The sequence below is a fragment of the Dermacentor silvarum genome, chromosome 1 (assembly GCF_013339745.2).
Source record: "Dermacentor silvarum isolate Dsil-2018 chromosome 1, BIME_Dsil_1.4, whole genome shotgun sequence".
Classification (NCBI taxonomy): domain Eukaryota; kingdom Metazoa; phylum Arthropoda; class Arachnida; order Ixodida; family Ixodidae; genus Dermacentor; species Dermacentor silvarum.
Window position 1 is genome coordinate 257,572,782 of NC_051154.1, and position 21,642 is coordinate 257,594,423.

Consider the following 21,642-nt stretch of genomic DNA (forward strand, 5'->3'; position numbering starts at 1 on the left):
ACTGGTGCTAGTTTCAAATTTAGTTCCAAGTGGAAATTTCGCCTTGAAAACTCGATGGCTTCAATCCATCAATTGCAGCATGTGCTATAAAGTGATTAGTTAAGTGTTAATGAAACTTTGCGAATTAGTTGTCAAATCAAATTATGGGTTTAATGTCGCAAAGCAACTCAGGGGGCGGAGACATAGTGGGGGCTTTGAATTTAATTTTCACTGCCCGGGATTTTTATTTACTGTAATTTCTTATTCAATTAGTAATGACCACTTCTTCAAGTAACCTAGCTGATAGAGTAGAATTGTTCTGCCATGAGGTCTCTTTGAATACTAAAATTATTTTAAAAAATGCTTGTCCACGTGTGTGTCCGTGTGTGCATGTGTGTGTGTGTGGCACAAAAGGAAGACAGCACATTCTAACATTCTGTCTTTCTTTTACGCTGCTTCCACATGCTGCTTCAGCTGATTCCAGAGTGTGTGTGCAAATTTACACATTGACAAATTGGGGCCCTTTTCAGTGGGAGGTGTTTATATCAAACCAGCAGACGCTGCGAGCTGCTGTCAGTCAGGAATTGTCACAATAAAGGTATGATACACCGGGAGAAAGTAGTGGGGTCATGTGTGCCTGAGACTATCCCTCAGCCATATATGAATTTGGACGACCTTGTCTTACGAGAAATGTGGTATTGCAAAAGATGTGAGGAAATGAGACGGGAACGAGGGAGTTTATGGACCTGATGGCCCTGCTGTTGGCAGGCTTCATGCCACATAAAACATGAGGCGCTGGACAAGCCCAGTGCTTTCGAGAAAAGCCGTCAGGCTTTCATGTGCGTGAGCCTCAGCATTTGGCTGTGCCTGCCGGAGAGAGCAGCGCCGTTGCTGTGCACGCCGAAAACCTGACTGTGGAAAGCCGTGCTCCCTCAAGGGCTGCAGAAGATAGCGTCGACTTTTACCTTTCCTCAAGAACCACTTACCAAGCGCTCAGTAAAAAATCTGGAGGACGCTTAAGCTTCGCCTTTAAGAGTGGAATGCGATAGCATTCAAATAACCCTGGATGCTTGTCAGGCTTCCCAGCAACTGCAGTTTTCTTTTTTCTCCACCTTCACCTCTGCTGTTTTATGCTGATAATGATGATGATCTAATGGCCTCCCCTTTGAAACGGGGCACTGACAAATAGTCACCTAGCCTGTTTGATTTAATCAGGTATGCTATACATGTTTTTTATCTAGCTTTTTTGTATACAATTTTTTCCCCTCAATATCTACCTTGCACCTCTACCTATGACTAAGAGATTCAATCAGGTCATATCAATCTCTTCCCTGTTTTTTTTTTTTCCCCCACTACTCTAAACGTCTCGGCTGCCGAGGAGGCGAGCGCCATCTGGATGGTGTTTCTGCAAGTAACATACCCGGGCGCGCCGCTGTATGAATGGTAGAAATGCTGGAAAAGGGGTTTGTGTTTAATTTTCCTCGTAACAATTGTTTTCTCGTATATTCAAATTACAATCCCACGCTATCATGACTGTAGGTTGTGGTTAAGTCATACTTTACGAATTTTCTGTCGTTATTTTACTTTGAGAAATTCAATTAGTTCACTAACGCCTGTGCGCCACGCGGAGGGCCTGCGTGGTCGGGGTGGTTCGGGATGATTTTCTCCGCCACGAACGCCGGCGCTTACACCGACGCCGGATTTTCTGCGCCACGGGACCCACCGCTATCGCGTTAAAACTCCAGAAAAACTTATCTCGGTGCGCGCCGCCAAAGCGAAAGTGAGAGCGACGCCCACACATTTCCAGATTCGGCGGAACCCTCTAACCGAAGCCCACAAGCGCCACGGCTGGACGGGCCGTGCCCAAACCTAACCGGAGGTGGCGCTGTCCTACCCTATATGCTTAGGGCGCCTCGATGCCAGCTGGGCATCGAGGCACCGTACTAGATGCTGGCTGACGCGCGTCTCACGTTGCACATAGGAGTCACGGATGCATATATGCTACGACTTTGGGCATCTGACGATACTTGCAAGGTTATGCCAACGTGATGATTATTAAAAAAAGGAGAAAAGAAAGAAAACCTAAGGTAGCCTCGAATAATTTTTTCCCCCACCTCAGTCCGTGCATGGAAGAAACACACAGTGAGGACTGAAGCCCAGCAGCGGACGAACTGGTGGACGTGGTTAGGCCGTGCGACTATAGGCATTGTCAAACCTATTCACCAGCGGCTTGATACTTCCTGTTCGCTGGTTCTCTACAATCCTGCCCCTTGCGCAAAATGCTCCTTGAATATCAAATGTGCTGTCGGTGGGTACCACTCACTGTGATAATATCCAAGGGATCGTCCACTTCGCATTGCATAATTAAGCTGAGGCGTCTGTAAGGTTGCACTGTTGTTGCTGCTGCTGCTGCTGCTGTTGACTTCGTGATTGGTGGTACACATCTACTGCGGGAAATCGGCCAAGAATGGGCGTCGAAGACTGTTCGACTACTCCGTCCGTGCTGCGATCTTCGTTGTCTTTCTTTCGCGGAATGGTCCATACCGTACGCCTCGCCGATTTACGTCTGACGGTCATTTGCGCTTTTTTATGTGAGCGATATTTTCTTTTATTTTTCAAGGTGAACGGTGAACTATTTTCGTGCCTGCGTGTTCGTTCAAGACATCGATGACGACACTTCATCTGATTTGCCTAAATGAAAGACGCAGGAAGGCGAGTCGTGCCGCGCTTATTAGTTACGATTTCGCTCGTCTGTTTGCCAAATTACGCACTAGTCTTACTTTTCCAGCCTCAAATTGTTACAATTTTTCGTTACTGTAAAACAATTGTTTTTGTTTTTTTGCGATCCACTACTAAAGCGCCCGATTCAATTGGCCCCGTGCGTGTGACAGCTGAGGATCATCATCATCAGCTGCCGCAGCAGCCGGCGGCGATGGGCAACGGCGGCCTGCGCGTCGTCCCTCGGCACCAGCCGCAGTAGCAGCAGCGGCAGCGGCGGCGGCTGTTCCTTGTGGCAGGCGGCGGCGACCCACGGCGCGCCGCCGGTGGTTCGGCGCCCGCCGGCCATGGTGTCCCTGGTCGTCAAGGGTATCATGCTGTCGCGCCAGAAGGAGCTGCCCAAGCTGCCCGTGCCGCCGCTCAAGGAGACGCTCGAGCGCCTGTGGCTCTCGCTGCAGCCCATACTGAGCGAGCAGGAGCTCGAGGCCTCCCGAAAGGTGGGCGCGCACCCATTCGCGAGGGGGATTGCGAAGACGCGATAAGGCGCTACTCTCTGCAACCCTTTATAGGGAGCACGCCTCGGAACCTTCAGGAAGCGGACGTAAAGAGGAGAGAGAAAGTTGAGGCGGTCACAGAGCCCGTGACAGTTGCCAGCGGCGCATTTACGATTTATACAACAGACCCTCGGGGAACGTGAGGGGGGTCTTTGAAGGCGGAGCTGTGGTGCAGGCCGGCGAACAGCATGCGGTGCCGAGACCGCAGGAAGGCCCAGGTGTCCAAATTATGTGCCGGGAGAAGCCCTCTTCTCCGAGAAAGTGATTCGCGAGTGGCGATCGAACCACGTTTTGCTCGATCGGAAAGAAGGCCTTTCCGAGCATCGAGTTGCGCATACGCGGCGCCAGGTAACAGTCTATACCACAAACGTGTACGGGAGACAGGATTTGCGAAAATGGCAAATTCCTGCGAAGCCTGGCCACATACTTGAAGGTTTCTGTGTGTAGTTTAGTCTTTACGAACTACTGAAGCGACATGCCTAACAGAGCGTATACATTCACATTTGGCGTGAAACACGCGGACCGTAAACTTTTGTGGCCGACTGTACACGCACTGAACTTTGTGCGCTGAGAGTTCGCAACAAACGCGTCCGCCTAATTCGGCAAGCGTTGGGTTCGGCAGCTTTGTGCGAACGCTGTGTCAGCCCTGTCTGGTCAAAGACAACGGTTCTATGCCAGATAATTCGGCGTAAAATCGAGTAGAAATCGTCTACGAAAGCACCCCTATCCACTCTTCCATGTGTCGTGCCCCCCACTGTGATCAGCTCTGGCCAGTGGCGTAGCCAGGAAGGGTGGGGGGCACGCTGGGCAGTGCCCCCCCGTCCGCCCAAAATTTCTGTGTTAGTACGCGGCCTGCCCAGCATCACATCCCCCGCCCTCCCCGTCGTCGGCCACAGGCGTGCGCCTCCCCCCCCCCCCCCCCCCCCCAACAGTTCTGGCTACGCCTCTGGTTCTGGTTCACTTTCCCGTGTTTCCTTAGTCCTGTTTCCCTACTAACGTGTTTATTGTGCTGTAGGGTGTTGCGAAACGAGCACGTGGCTGGTCCGCGCCCCCACACCGAGCGACACAACTTTAGCACAGCAAGAGCGTATACTGCTAGGCCATTAATAATAATAATAATAATAATAATAATAATAATAATAATAATAATAATAATAATAATAATAATAATAATAATAAACGAATCAAATGTGTATTATAGTGCCCAGGAACAGCTACAGAGCCTGCGTACTGATGTACTTAAAAAGTAATACGCAGAATGTAATGTACAGAAAATACAAATATGGTAGCCATAACACTGTGAGGAAGATAAACAAATAGGCAAAAAGGAAACGAGGAGGCAGGCGTAAAATGGAGTTAATCATACAACGTGATTACCTACACATGTACAGAACACAGGGAATGAACTCTGGAATATGGAAATATATAGGCAGAATACTTATGACACGTCTCTTGAAGTCGAGCCATATATGATAGTGACTACTGCAACAAGGCCACGCAGGAAACGCGGAATGCTGCCTGGTATACTTTTGCGGCAGGAAAAATTGTACGTGATCAAGGAGATTTTGGCACTGCATAGTGCTGTGAACCACCTTATAAAGGAACAAACGGTATGATTTAATACGTCTTGATTTGTGAGGTCGAGTTGAGGTACGTCTGAAACTGAAGGGCCTGGACCATGGCGGAAATGCTGCTTTGAAGGCAAAAGCGGCGGTTGTAGATATATTTTATTCTGCACGCATCATAAATCAATCAATCAATCATGTTTATTTAACGTGCCCAGGAACAGCCCTAAGGTCTGAGTGCTGGCGCACGCATACATTAAAAACCAAAATCAAAAACACTGCAGGGGAATATAATAATAGAAAAATCAATAAAAGGAACAATTGTTGAAAAGAAGAGAGAATAATAATAATAATAATCACCCAATCAATAAATCATTTATTTACCGTTCCCAGTTTGGAGGTATGCGCCCCCAAACTCGCCCTAAAAATTCACTGTTGGTCCACTTACGAACGCCAATGTATATCGTCCCACACTTTGGGAAATAATATCTCGAAACTGGTACCATCCTGTAGATTCATTTCAAGCGGATACGTCTCGCAAGCTCACCTGCTACAAATCGCAAATTGCAATATGTACCGTAAATAATTAATTAAAAAGTTAATTAGTTTCATATGTGTTTCGATTTCTCGCGCAAGTGATGTCCGCCTCTTCGGATAATACAGCTCAAGGACAAGAATTATGTTATCTACAACAGACGATTAAAAAAAAAAATTCCGGAAAGCTTAAAAGAAAATTTGGAGGACGCTTAAGCTTCGCCTTTTAGAGTGGAACGCGATAACATTCAAAGATTCCTGGCTGCTTATCAGGCTTTTTTTCTCGTATATTCAAATTACAATCCGACGCTATCACGTCAGTAGGTTGTAGTTAAGTCGAACTAAACGATTTTTCTCACGGATTTTACTTCGATAAATTCCATTTTTGTTCACTAACGCCTTGCGCCGCGCGAAGAGCCTGACCGGTCGGTGTGGTTCGGGATGATGTTGTTCGGCCATGATTATGGTGATTATTTCCGCCAACGACGCCGGCGCTTACGCCGGATTTTCAGCGACACAGGGTCATTAAGGCTATCGCGTTAAAACGATAGGCCCGTGCATCACACGCGCGCCTCTGATGGCTCGATATGAACGTCTGTGCTCCGAGTGGAACGTGTCGTCGGAGAATGCCTGCAACGAGCTTCCCCTTCTTTCTCCCGCACCAGGCGATCGACAAATTGGGGGAACGAGGAGGCGAGGGCGAGTACCTGCACAGGGTGCTGACCTACCGGTACAAGCGCCTGGACAACTGGGTACGCGCGCTTATATATAGCCTGTGTCTTGAACGGAATGCACGAGTGCACTTCACGCGGGCTATTGTCGGTTCATGTCGGCTATATAGTCGGCTCGTACGTTCCGAAACGCTATACGCGTAGACGGGCATGTAACGTCCACGGTGCTCTCTGTATTGACGGTTAGATCGTGTATAGCGTGTTAATTACTAAAAAGCGAGAGCCCAGGTTGTCTGTCAACAAAACCGCAAGTTCCTTCTATATACGAATGCGTTTTGTGTTTTTACTCTCTGCGTGAGATATAGTACCGGGCAGATGCAAGACAGCAATTTTCGTTTACAATATCTATCTGTCCCTTTGCTGTAACACGCGAATTATTACTATGCCGAAGAACTATACATGAAATGCCCGCTTGGAAGAACCATTTTACGCGCGCGGTACAATTGCAAAAGTGTGGAAAGTTCCTTGGTTATTCAGGTACAGCGCAAAGTATAGACTAGATGGACAGGAGTAGACACACTGAACTTTGTACCAACAGTGCGAAACTACCAAATTGCTAGAGGGGACTAACTACCAAGCTACAGTCTCTTACACGTACAATGCGCCACAACGGTATGTTTTCATGTATTATCGCGAAGTGAGGGATTGGGAGCGAAATGTGCCAGAATCAAGCTAAAGTCGCAAAGCCGAAAAAGTGAATACGCGCTGCAAAGTGCAAATCGACAGACAGCACGTTATTTCGAAGTCAGTGTACTTCTCATAATTTCTCGGCGGTTATTGCTGAACCGTCGACGGTTGGAACCAGAGCTCTTCAATCATATCAGTTTCGAAACTCCCCATACAGCCCTCGTGTTTCAGAATTCGGACACAGTGACTGGCGCTGAGCGCCCGGGGGGAGGGTGGGGTCTGCTGACGTACTGTCGCGTCACCTATGGACAAGCGTCATATTTTCTAGCACCGCAACAAGGAAAAAGAAAGATGTACTAATAATTTGCATTTTTTTTGTTACACAGATTTGTCACTTCGATCACTTTTGATCATATCGGTGATAGGCGAAGAAACATTCATCAAGGTTATTGCTCACTTCCACACGATGGCCCTTTTCCTAAGTCGCAAGTACGCTTCTCTTAATTGCACACTGCCCCCAGGTAATGGCGGCGCCGGTGGTGGTTAAAATAAAGAAAAAAAATTTTTTTTAGTTCAACGTGGGTCTCTTACTCATGATTTCATCGTGGGAGCCACGTCTACATTTTCCATTTCGCAAGACGAGCAAAGAGTGCTCGTGCGACTACGCAGTCATTAAAGATTGCCCCGCGTTAAACACAACTTTACAGCTACGAAAAGGGCCCATTCCTGAGATTGCAACCTGGAGCATGCCGGGAGTTAGAAGCGGAATTTAGAAACTGGCGTATCACTGAAGAACTCTTGTTTCGAAGCGACATATTTTTTTTCCACGAAACTCAACGTACGCCCGGTATACCGTGTACCGCTACGCAGCTGGACGAGTGGTGGCTGAACACGGCCTACCTGGACGTGCGGACTCCCCTGCCGGTGCACTCTAGCCCGGCAGCTCTCTTTCCCCGGCAGACGTTCGCCTCGGAAGCGGACTTCCTCCTGTCAGTACGCATGCGCGCGCTGCACGCTTTCCCGAAAGTCGCGCCTCGTTATTGGACAACGGTCTGCCCACCCTAGCACGTCCTAGGCCGCTAGTCAAATGACTGATAGATATTCGTTTCATTTTCTTTCTCTCGTCCGGTATATGCGATTTTCAAGGGATCCACGCCGACAAGTGAATATAGGTAGCGCGGGTTGAAACTTTGCACATAGAGAGTACAGTACGTGTACGCGGCGGTGATTAATTAACTTCAATTAAGCGATTAAACCCTTAATTAGAATATTTACAAGGAACCATGGAAGCACGAGCTGGCTCACTCGGGTGACATACGAGTAGAAACCTCCGGTTACGTCCCAATCCGGGCGTCACCGGAGTTAATGCTCGTAAACGTGTTTGCAAAGAAATATCACCGATCGATTGATTTGATTCAAATATGGGATGTTATTGGAGCAAGGGCCACGTGTGGCCAAAAGGCGCCAAGAAATTTCATAAAGAAGATAACAGACGTCCCGACGATATTACCGTTTTTGTTCTTTCTCTCCTAATTTCTCCCGATGCGTCGGCCTGATTAGAGTCTACGTAAGTCGGACAGAACTGTGCACGCGCTTCGCTTTTGGCAATGGGCCTATTCAGTGCACACCGTGACATACAGATCGCCAGTTTCCTGACAGTGCGGAGGGTGACGGTGGATGCTCGCGTGCTTCTTCGCAATAACGAGTCGGAATAGGCTCAAGAACTTGACAGAAACCGTGCTCGATGATTATCTAAGTCCACGCGAAGCACTTCTCTGCCGTGCGTGGCGCAAAGCCCGCGAGCGAACTCTTGGGAAAAACGCTCGCTCGAGGACCGCCACACACGCGCGGGTCGCGACGACACCCTGGCGATGTACGACCGGAACCAGAGGCGGTCGCAGACGACGCAGCACTAAAGTCGCCTTCGACAAAGTACTTTTCAAAAGTACGCACTTGCGCGCACAGTCAATAGCGAAGCGCAGGAACAATGAATGTGGCAAATCAGTACTGCGGAAGAAGTGTCACTGAAAAGGGAAATTGTCATCTACCCGAATGTAACACGAAGCTATGTAGAAAAGCTTCGAGTTGTCGATTAATTCGACCTCGCGCTGCGACCTGCTATGGGCTCCTGGTTAGCTCAGGTGGTATAGAGCGACCGCCCCGGAAAGGCGTTGGTCCCGGGTTCGAATCCCGGACCAGGACGAATCTTTCCTTCAACTGCGAGGGTTTCCTGTGTATAGCTTCGTGCGACATTCGGGTGGATGACACGTTTTCATTTCGTGACGATTTGTTTTAAAGAGACACTGCGGAAAACTCGAAATAAGTTTAGTCCGGAGAATATTCTTCCAAAATTCCCCGCCTACATTTGTATGGCGTAAAATGGGCGACCTTTATGGGAGAAAATGGCGGTCAAAACTTCGCCTTCTTGAATCCCGGGCCCAGACCACGAAGTCGAGGACGGCAGTCTGATGTCGCGAATTGCGAGTTCTTTTCGCCCATCCGAACTGTTTCTGGGCAGGAGACGTAGGCAAAAGTTTCCCCTGTTGAGTCTGTCTATACCTACTTCGGAACGTAACGTGTTCCTTTTTTTTTTATATACTGCAGTAGATAACCAGTAGCGTGAACACGCTGCCAAAACTTATGGCGTCACAGGGGAAGCTGGTGCACGAATTGACATGTGGCATCGCCGTCCATCTTTCGGTATTGCGTTCTTTCTGACATTAACGAGTCTCTGCTCGCATTAGGATAATCCAATCGCAAATAGATTAGTGTAATCTGCTAAATTGATTGAACTTAATATTTCTCTTTAGTGCGCTATAAAGCGTCCGTAATCTTATACGCAATTATTTTCGCCAGCTTTTTGTTCAGTTGATATTGCAGTTGTCGCGCTAAATAAAACTCGCCGAAAAAAAAAATCGCGGTGTAGTATGTTCTCGACTTGTTTTCGAGCTTAAAGAAGCTCGAGAACAAGTTAAGGACCGCACAAAGAGCGATGGAACGAAAAATCGTAGGATTAACGTTAAGAGACAGGAAGAGAGCGGTGTGGATCAGAGAACAAACGGGGGTAGACGATATTCTAGTTGACATTAAGCGGAAGAAATGGAGCTGGGCAGGCCATGTAATGCGTAGGATGGATAACCGGTGGACCATTAGGGTTACAGAATGGATACCAAGAGAAGGGAAGCGCAGTCGAGGGCGGCAGAAAGTCAGGTGGGATGATGAGGTTAGGAAATTCGCAGGCGCAAGTTGGAATACGCTAGCGCAAGACAGGGGTAATTGGAGATCTCAGGGAGAGGCCTTCGTCCTGCAGTGGACATAAATATAGGCTGATGATGATGATGATGGTGTTGTAAAATACCATGCACGCAGTCCCGCTTATGGGAATACCTATCACTGTATAAGAAACGGGGCTATGACAAATATTTTTTTCCCTTCAAGTTGAACAGTTCCTTATGAATGGCCGGCTCCCGTTTATTTGACCCGATGAACAGATTCGCTGCTAAGATGACGGCTGCCGTGCTGGAGTTCAAGGACTTAATCGACAGGTACGCATAGATAATATCTGCTATATAACTGGTCTTCCGCTTAAATGCCCAGTGTGTGCTTTTTTTTTTAATTCTTAACATAATTTTAAAAAGTAGCCTGTATCAGATAGCACAATTCTCTTTCTTAGCCGTATTACTCGAAGACGCGGATATTACTTGCACGAGAAATCGAAACTTGTGACTTATTACCAAAACTGCAATAGTTAACTTTCTAACTAATCATTTTAGGGCACGTATTGCAGCTTACGAATTGAAGCCGGTGAGCTCTCAAGGGACATCCAAACTAGCGCTATTTGTTATACCGGTGTCACACGGCCAATTTAGATCGCGATCGATAATGATCGCTGCTAAATTCAAATTCAATTTTTATTTACCGGACAATAAGCTGGAAGGTCCGCTGGGCTAAAAGCCGTGAAAACGGCTTGACAGGGACCAGGTGACCGTTACATGATATGATGGATATCGAAACACACGGTCGGACCGTGTCGAACGGTCCAACCATCCGGTCCAACTGTCCAACCAACCGGATCGAGTTTGGGTGAGTTCAAGCATACTAGGTGTCGCTAGTGGGTCCAAAGTACTCATCAGATTTGTGTAATACGTCGTAAATTGGTAATATAAAACACCCTCTCGTTTTAACAAAAATTTATTTTGTTTGCCATTATGGTTAGAGCTGTTATCGTCTGCTGATCGTCTGCATGCAACTCTCGGAACTACATGGTCGATCGTCAGCCTACGATCGTGATCAAGAGGTTCGATAGCGTTGCACAGATCGCGATCGTCTGGCCAGATGCGGATCGAGCAAGATCACGATCGAAAGTGACCGTGTAGCAACACTCGATCCGGATCGGGCGTGATTGTGATCGAAAGCGACAGTGTGACACGCGTGTATTATAGATAAGCGCCGTCATATTTGCGGCAAAACGCACTGTTGTTTCGCTTACTTTTCTTTTAAATACAAAATGTCTTATTAGGCAGTGCAGGACACATTTGACTGGAACACCAATACATTTCGTCGCACAATTTGGAAACGTCATATATTGAAACTGGTATACCTGCTTCAGAATTCCCTTTCAAGCTCGATTCACGTGAGAGGACGGATCGCTGAATCATTCCGCAAGCTAGCGTTAAGTGCCTGAGCTGCAACGAATCGCGCCGCCAGCAGCGTGATTCGACGGCACTGAGCCCACGACATGCTCACCGCGGAATCAGTGAGCGGTCCCTTCTAGCGAACTCACTGTCTCCATTCGTATACATTACATGCGCCCTAAAGTGATAAGCCGAAAAATAAATGAGTGAAAGTCGGTTAATTAGTCAAGTATGCATTTAGAGTTCTCGTGCAAGCGATATCCATCTCTTCGAGAAATCTAGCTGAAGAAGAGTGCTATCCGCCATAGGTAAGCTTTAAATTTCTGTTAAAACTTAGAAAAAAAAAACAACCTCTAAAACGCAGATATTGAAAGAAGAAACGCCATATCACGTTCTCTGAATCTTGTGCAACGTGTTAAAAAAAAAAGAAAGACGGACGCAATGGGCTGCCAAAATTGATCGTGCACTGCACAGCTGTAAAAGTGCAGCCTGTATTAAAAAAAAAAAAAAAAAAAAAAAAAAAAAAACGCTTAACCTTGCACTCGGCCGCGCAATGCTTGAAACAGCGAAGCTGGGCGATAGTAGCCCAGCATTTTCCGGAAGTGCGCGAACTTTTCATCTTATTACTCATGATGATGATCATTTCTTTTCGCGAGTCGCGGACTTACGGCCGTCACTGCGCGTTGCATAGCGCAGCTTGCAACACCGACACCGCGTTCCAATGCCGACACCGCGTTCCAGGAGTCACGCTCCGTGAAGCGTCTCTCTCGCTCTCATAGCGCGCAAAACCTCTTCACCTCGCAGAGCCCGAGCGTACGAACGCGCCAGCTGTGGACGAAGACGACGACGCTCGAACGCAATCATATGGTTCGCATAAATGCATGTTCTGCAAGCGTGGCCGTATAGCCTAGTGGTTAAGACGCTCGCTTTGGGACCGGGGTTACGCGGGTTGCAATCCCGCCTCGGCAAGAGAGTTTATTTTATTTTCTTTCTTGGTAGTTTCTTGATACACACCACAAATTACGGCTGGCTTAAATAGCCTCACTGTTAAAGAAAATCGAAAGCATAAAACAAGCTATCTGTGACGCTTTAGCGCTCAAGCATACTGCAGCATGCTAAAGAACAAAACAGCGCAAAAATCACGGGAACGCAGACGAGAAGTAGACAACACAAGCGCTGAAATGTCTACTTCTTTTCAGCGTCGCCGTATTTCATTGCGGTGTTTTGTTCTTACGCATGGATTCATACCCAACGCGGCCGACTTTCAGACTTGCTGTTACATTACTGAGCCCTGCGCTATAGACGGTGCAGTTACAAAGTTTTCCACTGACGGTTCGGTACGGCGACGTTCAAAAGCTCTTCAATGTGATAGTCCACGTTTCTGGGCCGCACTCTCCGTCGCTCTGTATTATACGCGGTGCTCTTAGCCTGCACGTGGGTCTTTCCCTCCCCCCCTCCCCCCCCCCCCTTCTACGCAGGCAAGCGCTTCCCCCTGACATGGCGAGGCACATCCCGCTGGACATGAGCATGTACTTCAAGGCCTTCTCGATGCACCGCATTCCGAGGCCCGGCCGCGACGAGCTCGTCTCGTACGCCGACGATGCCGATCCGCCGCGCCACATCGTCGTCATGCACAACAACCACGCAAGTACCACCGTTCGCGCGCACATTGCATGCTCGCAGTACAGGAAGCGTATAACCACCGCACGTGCCAACACGTATAATTTAGAGGATGCCTCGATGCATGCGAGGAGGCGCACGCACCTATCGTGTCACGTTGCAGTGACGGCGAAAAAAAAAAAAACGAAACGCTGCAAAGAGCGTGAGTTAATAATTTAACTCCTTATTTGCCAAAATTGCGCGGAAAGACAAAGCACAACGATATAGCGGCGAGCACAGTCGTCGGCCGTCGAATCTCGACTCACGGTTCGAGTTCGTCCGCTATTTGTTACATGTCTGATCGTACATTCCGGAGTAAACGCTGGTGTTCGCGTACAGTCGGCGTCAAAAGTTTACGAAACGGGGGATCTGAAAAAAAAAAAAAAAGACCGCTGAATTTCCGAGAAGTTTGTGACCGTAGCTAGTAAAACCGTAAAGCGCTATGTTGGCGTATAGCAGTATAGACTTGGAAACGCGTGCGTGCCCAAGCTGCTTAAGTATTCAGCTTTTCTTTTTTTTTTCAGACCTCCATGGTGCGTGAACTTTTGACGCCGACTGAACATTTTAGAATGTACAACACTATTTGCGACGCGCGCAGTCTGACCGGACACGCCTCCTTGGCTGCAGAATTGGTGACAACGTTCAAGAAATTCCGGATATACAGTATAGTCGCGTCTTTCGCCGAGCTATAAAACGACATTGGTAATGCGGTGCAAACGAACACCGGCAAAACAGTAAAACAACGACGCGTGGTAATACGAATGCCCGTTTGACATCGTCCCTTTCTGCTGAGCGAAGCTTGCTCGGACTCCGTGATCCGAGGAACCGCACATTGGGCGATGAGATTGCGAAGCTGCGCGTGTCTCGGGACACGATGAATACTGCCGCTATTCGTACGTGTTCACTGTGAGCCAGGAAACGAGCCTACAGCGACTCGCTGTCCGTATCGGGGGTCTTGCGCCCATGCATGTAAAATTATGTAAATGAGTGCTGCCTTCTTTGACTGCTGACGCTGTTGTTAGTAGACAGAATCGCTGGCATGCAGCTCCCGAGATGCCTAATATAGGAACATTCAGGCGTTGAATTCGCGAAGCTTTTCGTTCGTAAATGTTTCGCATTGGCTGGCCGCCTTCGATAATGACATGTCAGCATTGTCTGAAATTTGATCAATTACGAACAATTATTGTAAAAGCTCTTTTTTTTTGTGAGTACCAACTGCTTCCAGACTAGACGTATAAGCACAGCGCGATACGAAACTGTTGCATTAGTGTCCCGGCATTATACATGGCTCCGGACGATTATTACGAGGTTATTCGCTCAACTTAATAACTATATGGAGTTCAGATTGTTCAATACTAAGAAATAAGTGCTGAGAAGTGTTATCCTATGTGCGTGTGTCTTTATGACCTCTGTATACACCGAAATGTGCCATGGTATTGACAACTGTCTAGGTCACTGCTCTGCAAAATCGAACTCACGCGGTGCAGGAAAGACTCCACGACAAGCGGTGTGACAGGCTAACATTGTGGGCATAGAAAAAAAAAACGAAAAAAAAAAAAAACGTTGCACGGGGGTGCTCTCGCAGGGATATTGACCTACAGCGAGCAGCTAAGCTCGCGTCGCAATAGACGGCGAAAACTGCGATGAGATAGCCACCTAAACGTTCTCGATTTGTTTCAATCTCGTGAAGCGCTCGGCTGTCATACAGCAAAACAGCATTTTCTGTACATGTATGCGAACCTCGGCATGGTTTCGAAGGTTTCCTGCAGGTCGATAGCCACCTAGCATGCAGACCCCTTGAAATCTGGCTTCTCCACAATAACATCCTCTTTGAGGAGAAGCGCGCTTGCGTGATTTCTTTCGTTTTCCAAGTCGTATAACGCAGTATAATAGAAATATTTATATTGACGTGCTACCGATAGCACTAGGATGGTAGCGGTAAGGATATTCAAGTAAATAACTATGCAATAATAAACAATCATATAAATTGAATCAGACGCGGGACTTGGCGCTCAACCGATCACGTCGTCACGACGCTGGGCGCCTATAAATGCATGCGCCAAAAGTATCAAATGCCTCGCGGCGCAGCGTTAGGCGCGCTTGCAGGCATATTGAACTTTGATGACGGTAGTAGCGTCCATGTGCAGAAGTAGCTCTGTGAAAATAAAGGTGCATCGAAGGCACGACAAGCGTAGGAAACGTATATAACGTAATATATGGAAGCGACATGCGAAGGTAGCTGGAAGTATGAAGTGGTCACATTTAAAGCAGCGAGAATGGTGCCAAAATGAGCCAGTGCAGCTATGGGGCGCCATTCCCGACACTGTAAGAGTTCCTTCGCATTCTCAAATTCCCCATCTTGTCAGCTCTGATTGGCCCACAGCGCTGCTATCTACAGCGTCTCTGATGGGCTCGAAAGGCCAACATGGAGGAACTTGACCAGAATAGCACTCCTGGAGGCAAGCAGACATCTATCGAGTATGTCGAAAGCAAGCTGTGCGGCAGGGCGCCCGATGTTTTATGAAGCGATGAAGCTGCAATTTGAATTCTTCTACTAAAACAACAACAACAATAAATCGTGATGTTGCTAGGTGTGGTATGCCTGCAGTGAATGCTAGCCCACTTTTAAAAACCTTGTACATGTACAAGTTGTACCGAAAATTCGTTCCAGCGAGGGTGACATGGACATTCTGGACTACAGCTCGTATTTTGTGCTCGTACTTCGTTTTCTCGTACCGACAGCATAAGAATGCGCATTGCCTTGCAAACATCAGTTCGCACTCTTTTGCCAACACTTATTCTGTGGACCTTTTAAGCAGCTAATGACTCATCTCTTTCTGCCGCTTTTTTGTTTTTTTTTTTTCCTTTTTTTTCGAAGTGGTACTGCCTCTTGATATTTTTACGGCGCGACACGCCAAAACTGCACAGAGTCTTGAATGTGAGGTACATACTGAAAACACACGGTGTGCTTTTCAGTAAATAAACGGCGCAAAACTGAAAGCCTACTTACTACCTTGAAACTACTGACTTTTCTTTTCTAAAGGTAAAACTGAATTTCTGAAAATGTGGTCAGGTTCAGGTGAACGGCCCAGTTATAGTGCACTGTATTGAGTAAGCTTGTCATACGAATACATACATACATACATACATACATACATACATACATGCATGCATGCATGCATGCATGCATGCATGCATGCATACATACATACATACATACATACATACATACATACATACATACATACATACATACATACATACATACATACATACATACATACATACACACACACACACACATACATACATACATACATACATACATACATACATACTACATACACACATACACACATACATACATACATACATACATACATACATACATACATACATACATACATACATACATACATACATACATACATACATACATACATACATACATACATATCACGAACATATAAAGCCAACAGGCAATAAAGCACATGTTTCGGTGTTTAAACACTAATTCAGATTTCGCCCAGTTACATCGGAAGTCCCGCAAGGATCAGTGTTGGGACCCATTTTATGCCTTCCCAATTCAAAACAAAGGCTACGAATGAGGTAACTTCTTGAGGCCACCAGTAAAAAGTGTGCATGGAAAAAGACGGCTTTCTAGAGTTGGTTGTTTTTTATGGAACAATCTACCTGCTCAGGTAAAACAACACGAAGTTATTTTGTGATGTTTAAAGGTTATTGCTAAGAACTGTATTAGTTGTTGAAATCTTTGTGTTTTTATGCTAATCTGATATGCTGCCAATCTACTAAACCTGTATGTTTATCCATGTATTGTTGGTACTATTTCTGCATGGATCCATGCTAGCATGATGACAAGGAACCAGATGCTTCTCAACATGTTTCTTGTACGACTTTACTTCGTCTAATGAAAATTCAAATTCCGATTTTAAAAAATGACAAGGAAAGCATAGGGATAATTAGCTGTGTTTGAAACTGAAATGTAGATAACAATGAGGAAAATGAAAATGGACGAAAATATAACTTGTCGCCGGCGGGAGACGAACCCACAACCTCCGCAATACGCGTGCGTTTGCTAGTCTACCGACGGCGCTAAGGCGACGGCCCTTAGTGTTTCGGGCCTCATGGCAAGAGATGCAGTTGGAAGTCTGCAGCGCTATTTCGAACGCGATGACTACGCAGAATTATTCGGAATTTTTTCGCGATGAACACAATTGCGTTGCACAAGGTAAACAATATTAGAAGTGCAGATTATTTTTTTTTTCATCGCAGTAATATCAAAACACTCCAACGCTTTTCGAATAAAACGATTATTGGTTATATTTGTGCCATTCACCTAAATGAAACTTCGGATAAACGGAACCCATTTTTATGTCCCTTCGAGTTCAGTTTAAGCGAAGTAAAGCTTATTCTTCAAAGATAACCCACAACATAACGACATAGAAGTTCAATTGAAACATAAGCTCCAGATTACGGAATTTAAGAGGCCCCTTTAGCTCGTGACACAAAAAGACCATAATTACACCACCGCTGGACCGACTTGAATTAAATTGTCTTGCATTTAAGAGACAAAGCTGTATTGTACAGGCTGTTGGAAGCAACATTGTCACTCGGGGTCTCATTCTACCAAAAAAATCTACCAACAATCAGTGGGTAGATTTTAGCTTTTGTTCTTCTTTTTTAAAGCGACAGAGTTCCTCAACATCGCGGTTCAGTAAATATCAAACAAGGCACTATCTATAATTCCACAGCTCACGACGTAAAGCTCATTATTCAAAGCCGGACAACTGACCAGGCAAACTGTAGATGTAGAACTGTCATCAGCACCAGCACCAGCAGCACCAGCACCAGCACCAGCACCACCAGCACCACCAGCAGCAGCAGCAGCCGCGTAACTTTGAGTGTGGAGTGGCATTTCCTGCACGCCATTAATGCTGAGTCGCGAGAACGTTTCAGCAGTGCTACCTGCTTCAGCCTGCGTTTTGGACAAAAAAAAAAATGTCACAGTTTCGCCCTAAGGGCGAAGCAATGAATGCGATAGCAACACAGCAATGTCATACGAAGTAAGGTGAGCGGCTTTGGTAGCAATATGAATTGTAGTAAACATGAGCTGATTAAGTAAGCAGGTGTGCTGCGGCGTAAGTAGACCGACATGAAGAGACCCTCGATGACCACGACAAGGCGCGTGTGAAACGGTGGTGTTGATGAGAAGCGCTGCCCGTGGGCAGCGCGTGCGAAGGGACACACCTGTAGCGCTGCACTGCCGATCCGGGCAGCATTACATGTGTAGCGTGCGTTGGAAAATGTGGCCCGACTATTACTAACTGAATGAACAAGCGTGGTGTGAGCGCGCACAAACAAACATGAATGACTGCAGACAACGACTGTCAAAACGCTGGCAGCGAAGCGGATATATACGCCGCAGCAGGGGCGAAGGTACGCGCGGTCTATCGCTTCAAGGGAAACTGCGCGGCGAATGCAGCGCATAAAGGTCAGAGCCGTGTGGAGATAAGAGACGGTGCGAACGAACGACGAGCGCGGTTGTTGGCAGCGTAGAAGTGCGCAGCACGAGGTCGCGGGATCGAATACCGGCCACGGCGGCCCCATTTCGATGGGTGCGAAATGCGAAAATACCCGTGTACTTAGATTTAGGCGCCCGGTAAGGAACTCCAGGTGATCCAAATTATTCCGGAGTCCCCCCACTACTGCGTGCCTCGTGCTTTTGGCACGTAAAGCCCCATAATAGTTTTTTTCTAAGTGCGGCCAGATGACGTCACATTCTCCAAAGTCAAGCAAATCTGGTGACGAACATCAACACGGCGTCGCCACTTTTGTTCTTGCGGCATTTCCTGCCATGACGTCATGTTTATTGCAGTTTAATGAATATTAATGAGGAGACGACCAAGATAGTCGAAAAATTAAGTGAAGCGGGATGCAGTCATTATGAAACATAGAGCACCTTGGGGCGACAATAAATATCAGATGGTGCGTGCAATCTGGAAAGGAGTAATGGCACCAGCGCTAATGTTCGTAAATGCCATGCTGTGCTTAAAGTAAGAAAACTTGTCGGGGTTGGAAGTTCAGCAAAGATCGGTAGGCCGGTTAGCTTTGGCGGCCCGTGCACGGTAAAGCAACAAATTAGGCAGTGAAAGGTCATGCCATACATGGGTTGGGCCTATTCTGAAGTCAGAGAAGCGCAGAGCGAAATTTGCTTTGAAGAAATACTCAGGAACATGGATCAATATTAATCAGTATCTTATTGAACAAGGCTTCCTTGTGGGAGTCGCAACGTGTTTTAATGTCTCACTAATTTTTTTTCTGTCGGTGTTCTCTTTTTTTTTTTTGTCAGTGATTGAATACATTCGTATTCCATTCCAACTTCCGGAGTCCCCCACTACGGCGTGCCTCATAATCAGAACTGGTTTTGTCACGTAAAACCCTATAATTTAAATTAATTTTAGGATGTGCTGAGTTGTCTCGGGTCATGCGTTTTCTCAAAGCTAGCACGTACAGTTACCAACTCGCGTTAGCTCTGCGTCATCATCACTGCTCGATTTCGTACTCACGTCATCACCCGGCCTTGTATAACTATATGATAACAGCCGTCCCAGGTTTAAATGATCGCGCCATTATTCAATCTTCATCGTCGTTACCAGTGTCTTGTTCACATAAGTGAACATCTGTCACCACCGTGTTTTAAAGGGGATGCCAATAAATTATTGTCATCACAATCATCATCATCAAAAGCCTCCGCTCTCAGGAAAAGTATGCTGTTCGCGAATACCGTGGAGCGTTATATGGTATATAAAACGCCAATGTGACCACTGCGTCTACCATTAAAAATAATTATTCTGCATTTTAAGGTAAACAAACAGTCGACCTAGCTCGCAGCTAATGTGGACTCCTCCGAAAAAAGAAAAAGAAAAAAAAGAGAGCATATCCTCGAAGTACTTCTCGGAGGTACCACGAGACACATTCGACGGTCGCACAATGACGTCATCGGTTCTATATAGACTGACGGCATTTAACGTGCCTAAGCAACGCAGGGATTATATGGGGGACACTCTAGATCGATATTATAACCACCTTAGGTTCTTGTTAACGTGCACCGAAAGCTCGGTGCAAGAGTGCATTTTCGCTCCCACCCAAATGCGGCCGCCGATCCCGCAACCTCGTGCTCATCCGCGGAACAACATAAATCAGCGAAATAATAATAATAATAATAATAATAATAATAATAATAATAATAATAATAATAATAATAATAATAATAATAATAATAATAATAATAATAATAATAAACGAAAGTATATACGTACACACGGTTCGGTGTAGTCCTCAGTTGACGCAAGGAGCGGCTGCTGCTGCTGCTGACCGGCGCCGCCGGGTGTGTAATAGCTGTTCCAGGTGAACGGGTACAATGGGCGCAAGCCGTACAAGGAGCGAGACCTGTACCCGCTGCTGGTGTCCGTGGTCAACGAGTCGCCCTCGGCTGCACCACCAGTCGGTATGCTTACCAGTGACGACCGGGACTCGTGGTCGGAGGCCTGCCAGCGGCTCGCCGCAGACGGTGGGTGGCCGCCGGGAGTGGTGGAGCTCACCTGGGATCTGGGCGCGGAGAGCGTCGGGCCTCAGTAAACTATGCGGACAGCGGCGAAGATAACATGTCCTTCGCAACTTTTTTTCTATAGGGTTTTGAGGTCCCCCCCCCCCCAAAAATATATATCCTGGCAAGCCTCAGAGCGGCCCGAATTATTTGCTGTAGTAGCTTTCTACGAACCAGCCGTCCGGCTTCGTTTCCCTGGAGGCGTGTGTGTCGTGACGCCGTGACGCAGATCATAGCGATACCCCCCGTAATACGTATATACTCATAACACTTCACTAACGCAAGAACACTTCCTCACTGGCCTATTTTTCTTTTTTTTGTTCTTTGAATACCCATGTTACATGCCAAAATCTGCATCTCCCTGTGGGTGGGGAAAAGTAACCAGCTCCTCACGTTTGTTACGGTAGAAGTTGCTTTTATTTGCCTAAACACCGAGATGAACATGCAACAATGTGTGGTGCATCGCCATGTTTGTATCTGCCATAATGCATGACATTCACGAGGTGTGTCAACACTGGCAGGCACCAACGCGCGGAGCTTGGAGGTGGTGCAGCGCAGCATCTTGGTGCTGTGCCTGGACGAGGCGGCCGGCGAGAAGGAACCCTGGGAGGTGCGCTGCCCGCTGCACATGCTAGTCGGCGGCGGGAGCGCCCAGTGCGCCGGAAACCGCTGGTACGACAAGATTGTGCAGGTGCGCGCGCCACTCCGGCACAACTCGAGCGACCGCGGGGGACGACGACCATCTTTGTGGCTAACTATGTGGTGCACTATATGGAGACTTTGTTACTAGAACGTGTATGGCGTAGTATATAGAAGTACGCTTTAGTCTTAACTTTCGCCGTGCGGAGGGATTTAACGCGCGCCCGAAATATAGTGGAGTGCGGTTACCGAATCGAGTTCACGTGCTCCACAGCGCTGAAGCCGCCGCTGAGCTGCTCGTCAGCAGCGACGGAGCACCTGGCACGTCGCTTCTGCTCTCGAAAGCGCGCGCGCGCGCGTGTCCGCGTGTGCGCG

The 21,642-nt window shown here is 47.2% G+C and overlaps 1 protein-coding gene and 1 non-coding gene across 3 annotated transcripts in view; one reads left to right on the forward strand and one right to left on the reverse strand.

Moving 5' to 3' along the window:
- Window positions 1-21,642, reverse strand: part of LOC119437077 (spliceosome RNA helicase DDX39B) — a 67,403-nt gene that overhangs the window by 18,660 nt on the left and 27,101 nt on the right. Inside the window, exons 2-3 of one of the 2 annotated variants that reach the window (XM_049660261.1) lie at window positions 20,342-20,630; window positions 17,815-17,940 (exon numbers count right to left, since the gene is read on the reverse strand). In XM_049660261.1, coding sequence (XP_049516218.1) covers window positions 17,815-17,940; window positions 20,342-20,630 — 415 coding nt within the window. Of the gene's footprint in view, window positions 1-2,302; window positions 2,357-17,814; window positions 17,941-20,341; window positions 20,631-21,642 lie in introns of those variants that run through there. The other variant, XM_037704154.2, reaches the window with a different exon arrangement.
- Trnas-gga (transfer RNA serine (anticodon GGA)) lies at window positions 8,835-8,910 on the forward strand. The gene has a single exon. It is a non-coding gene; the product is annotated as a tRNA-Ser (tRNA).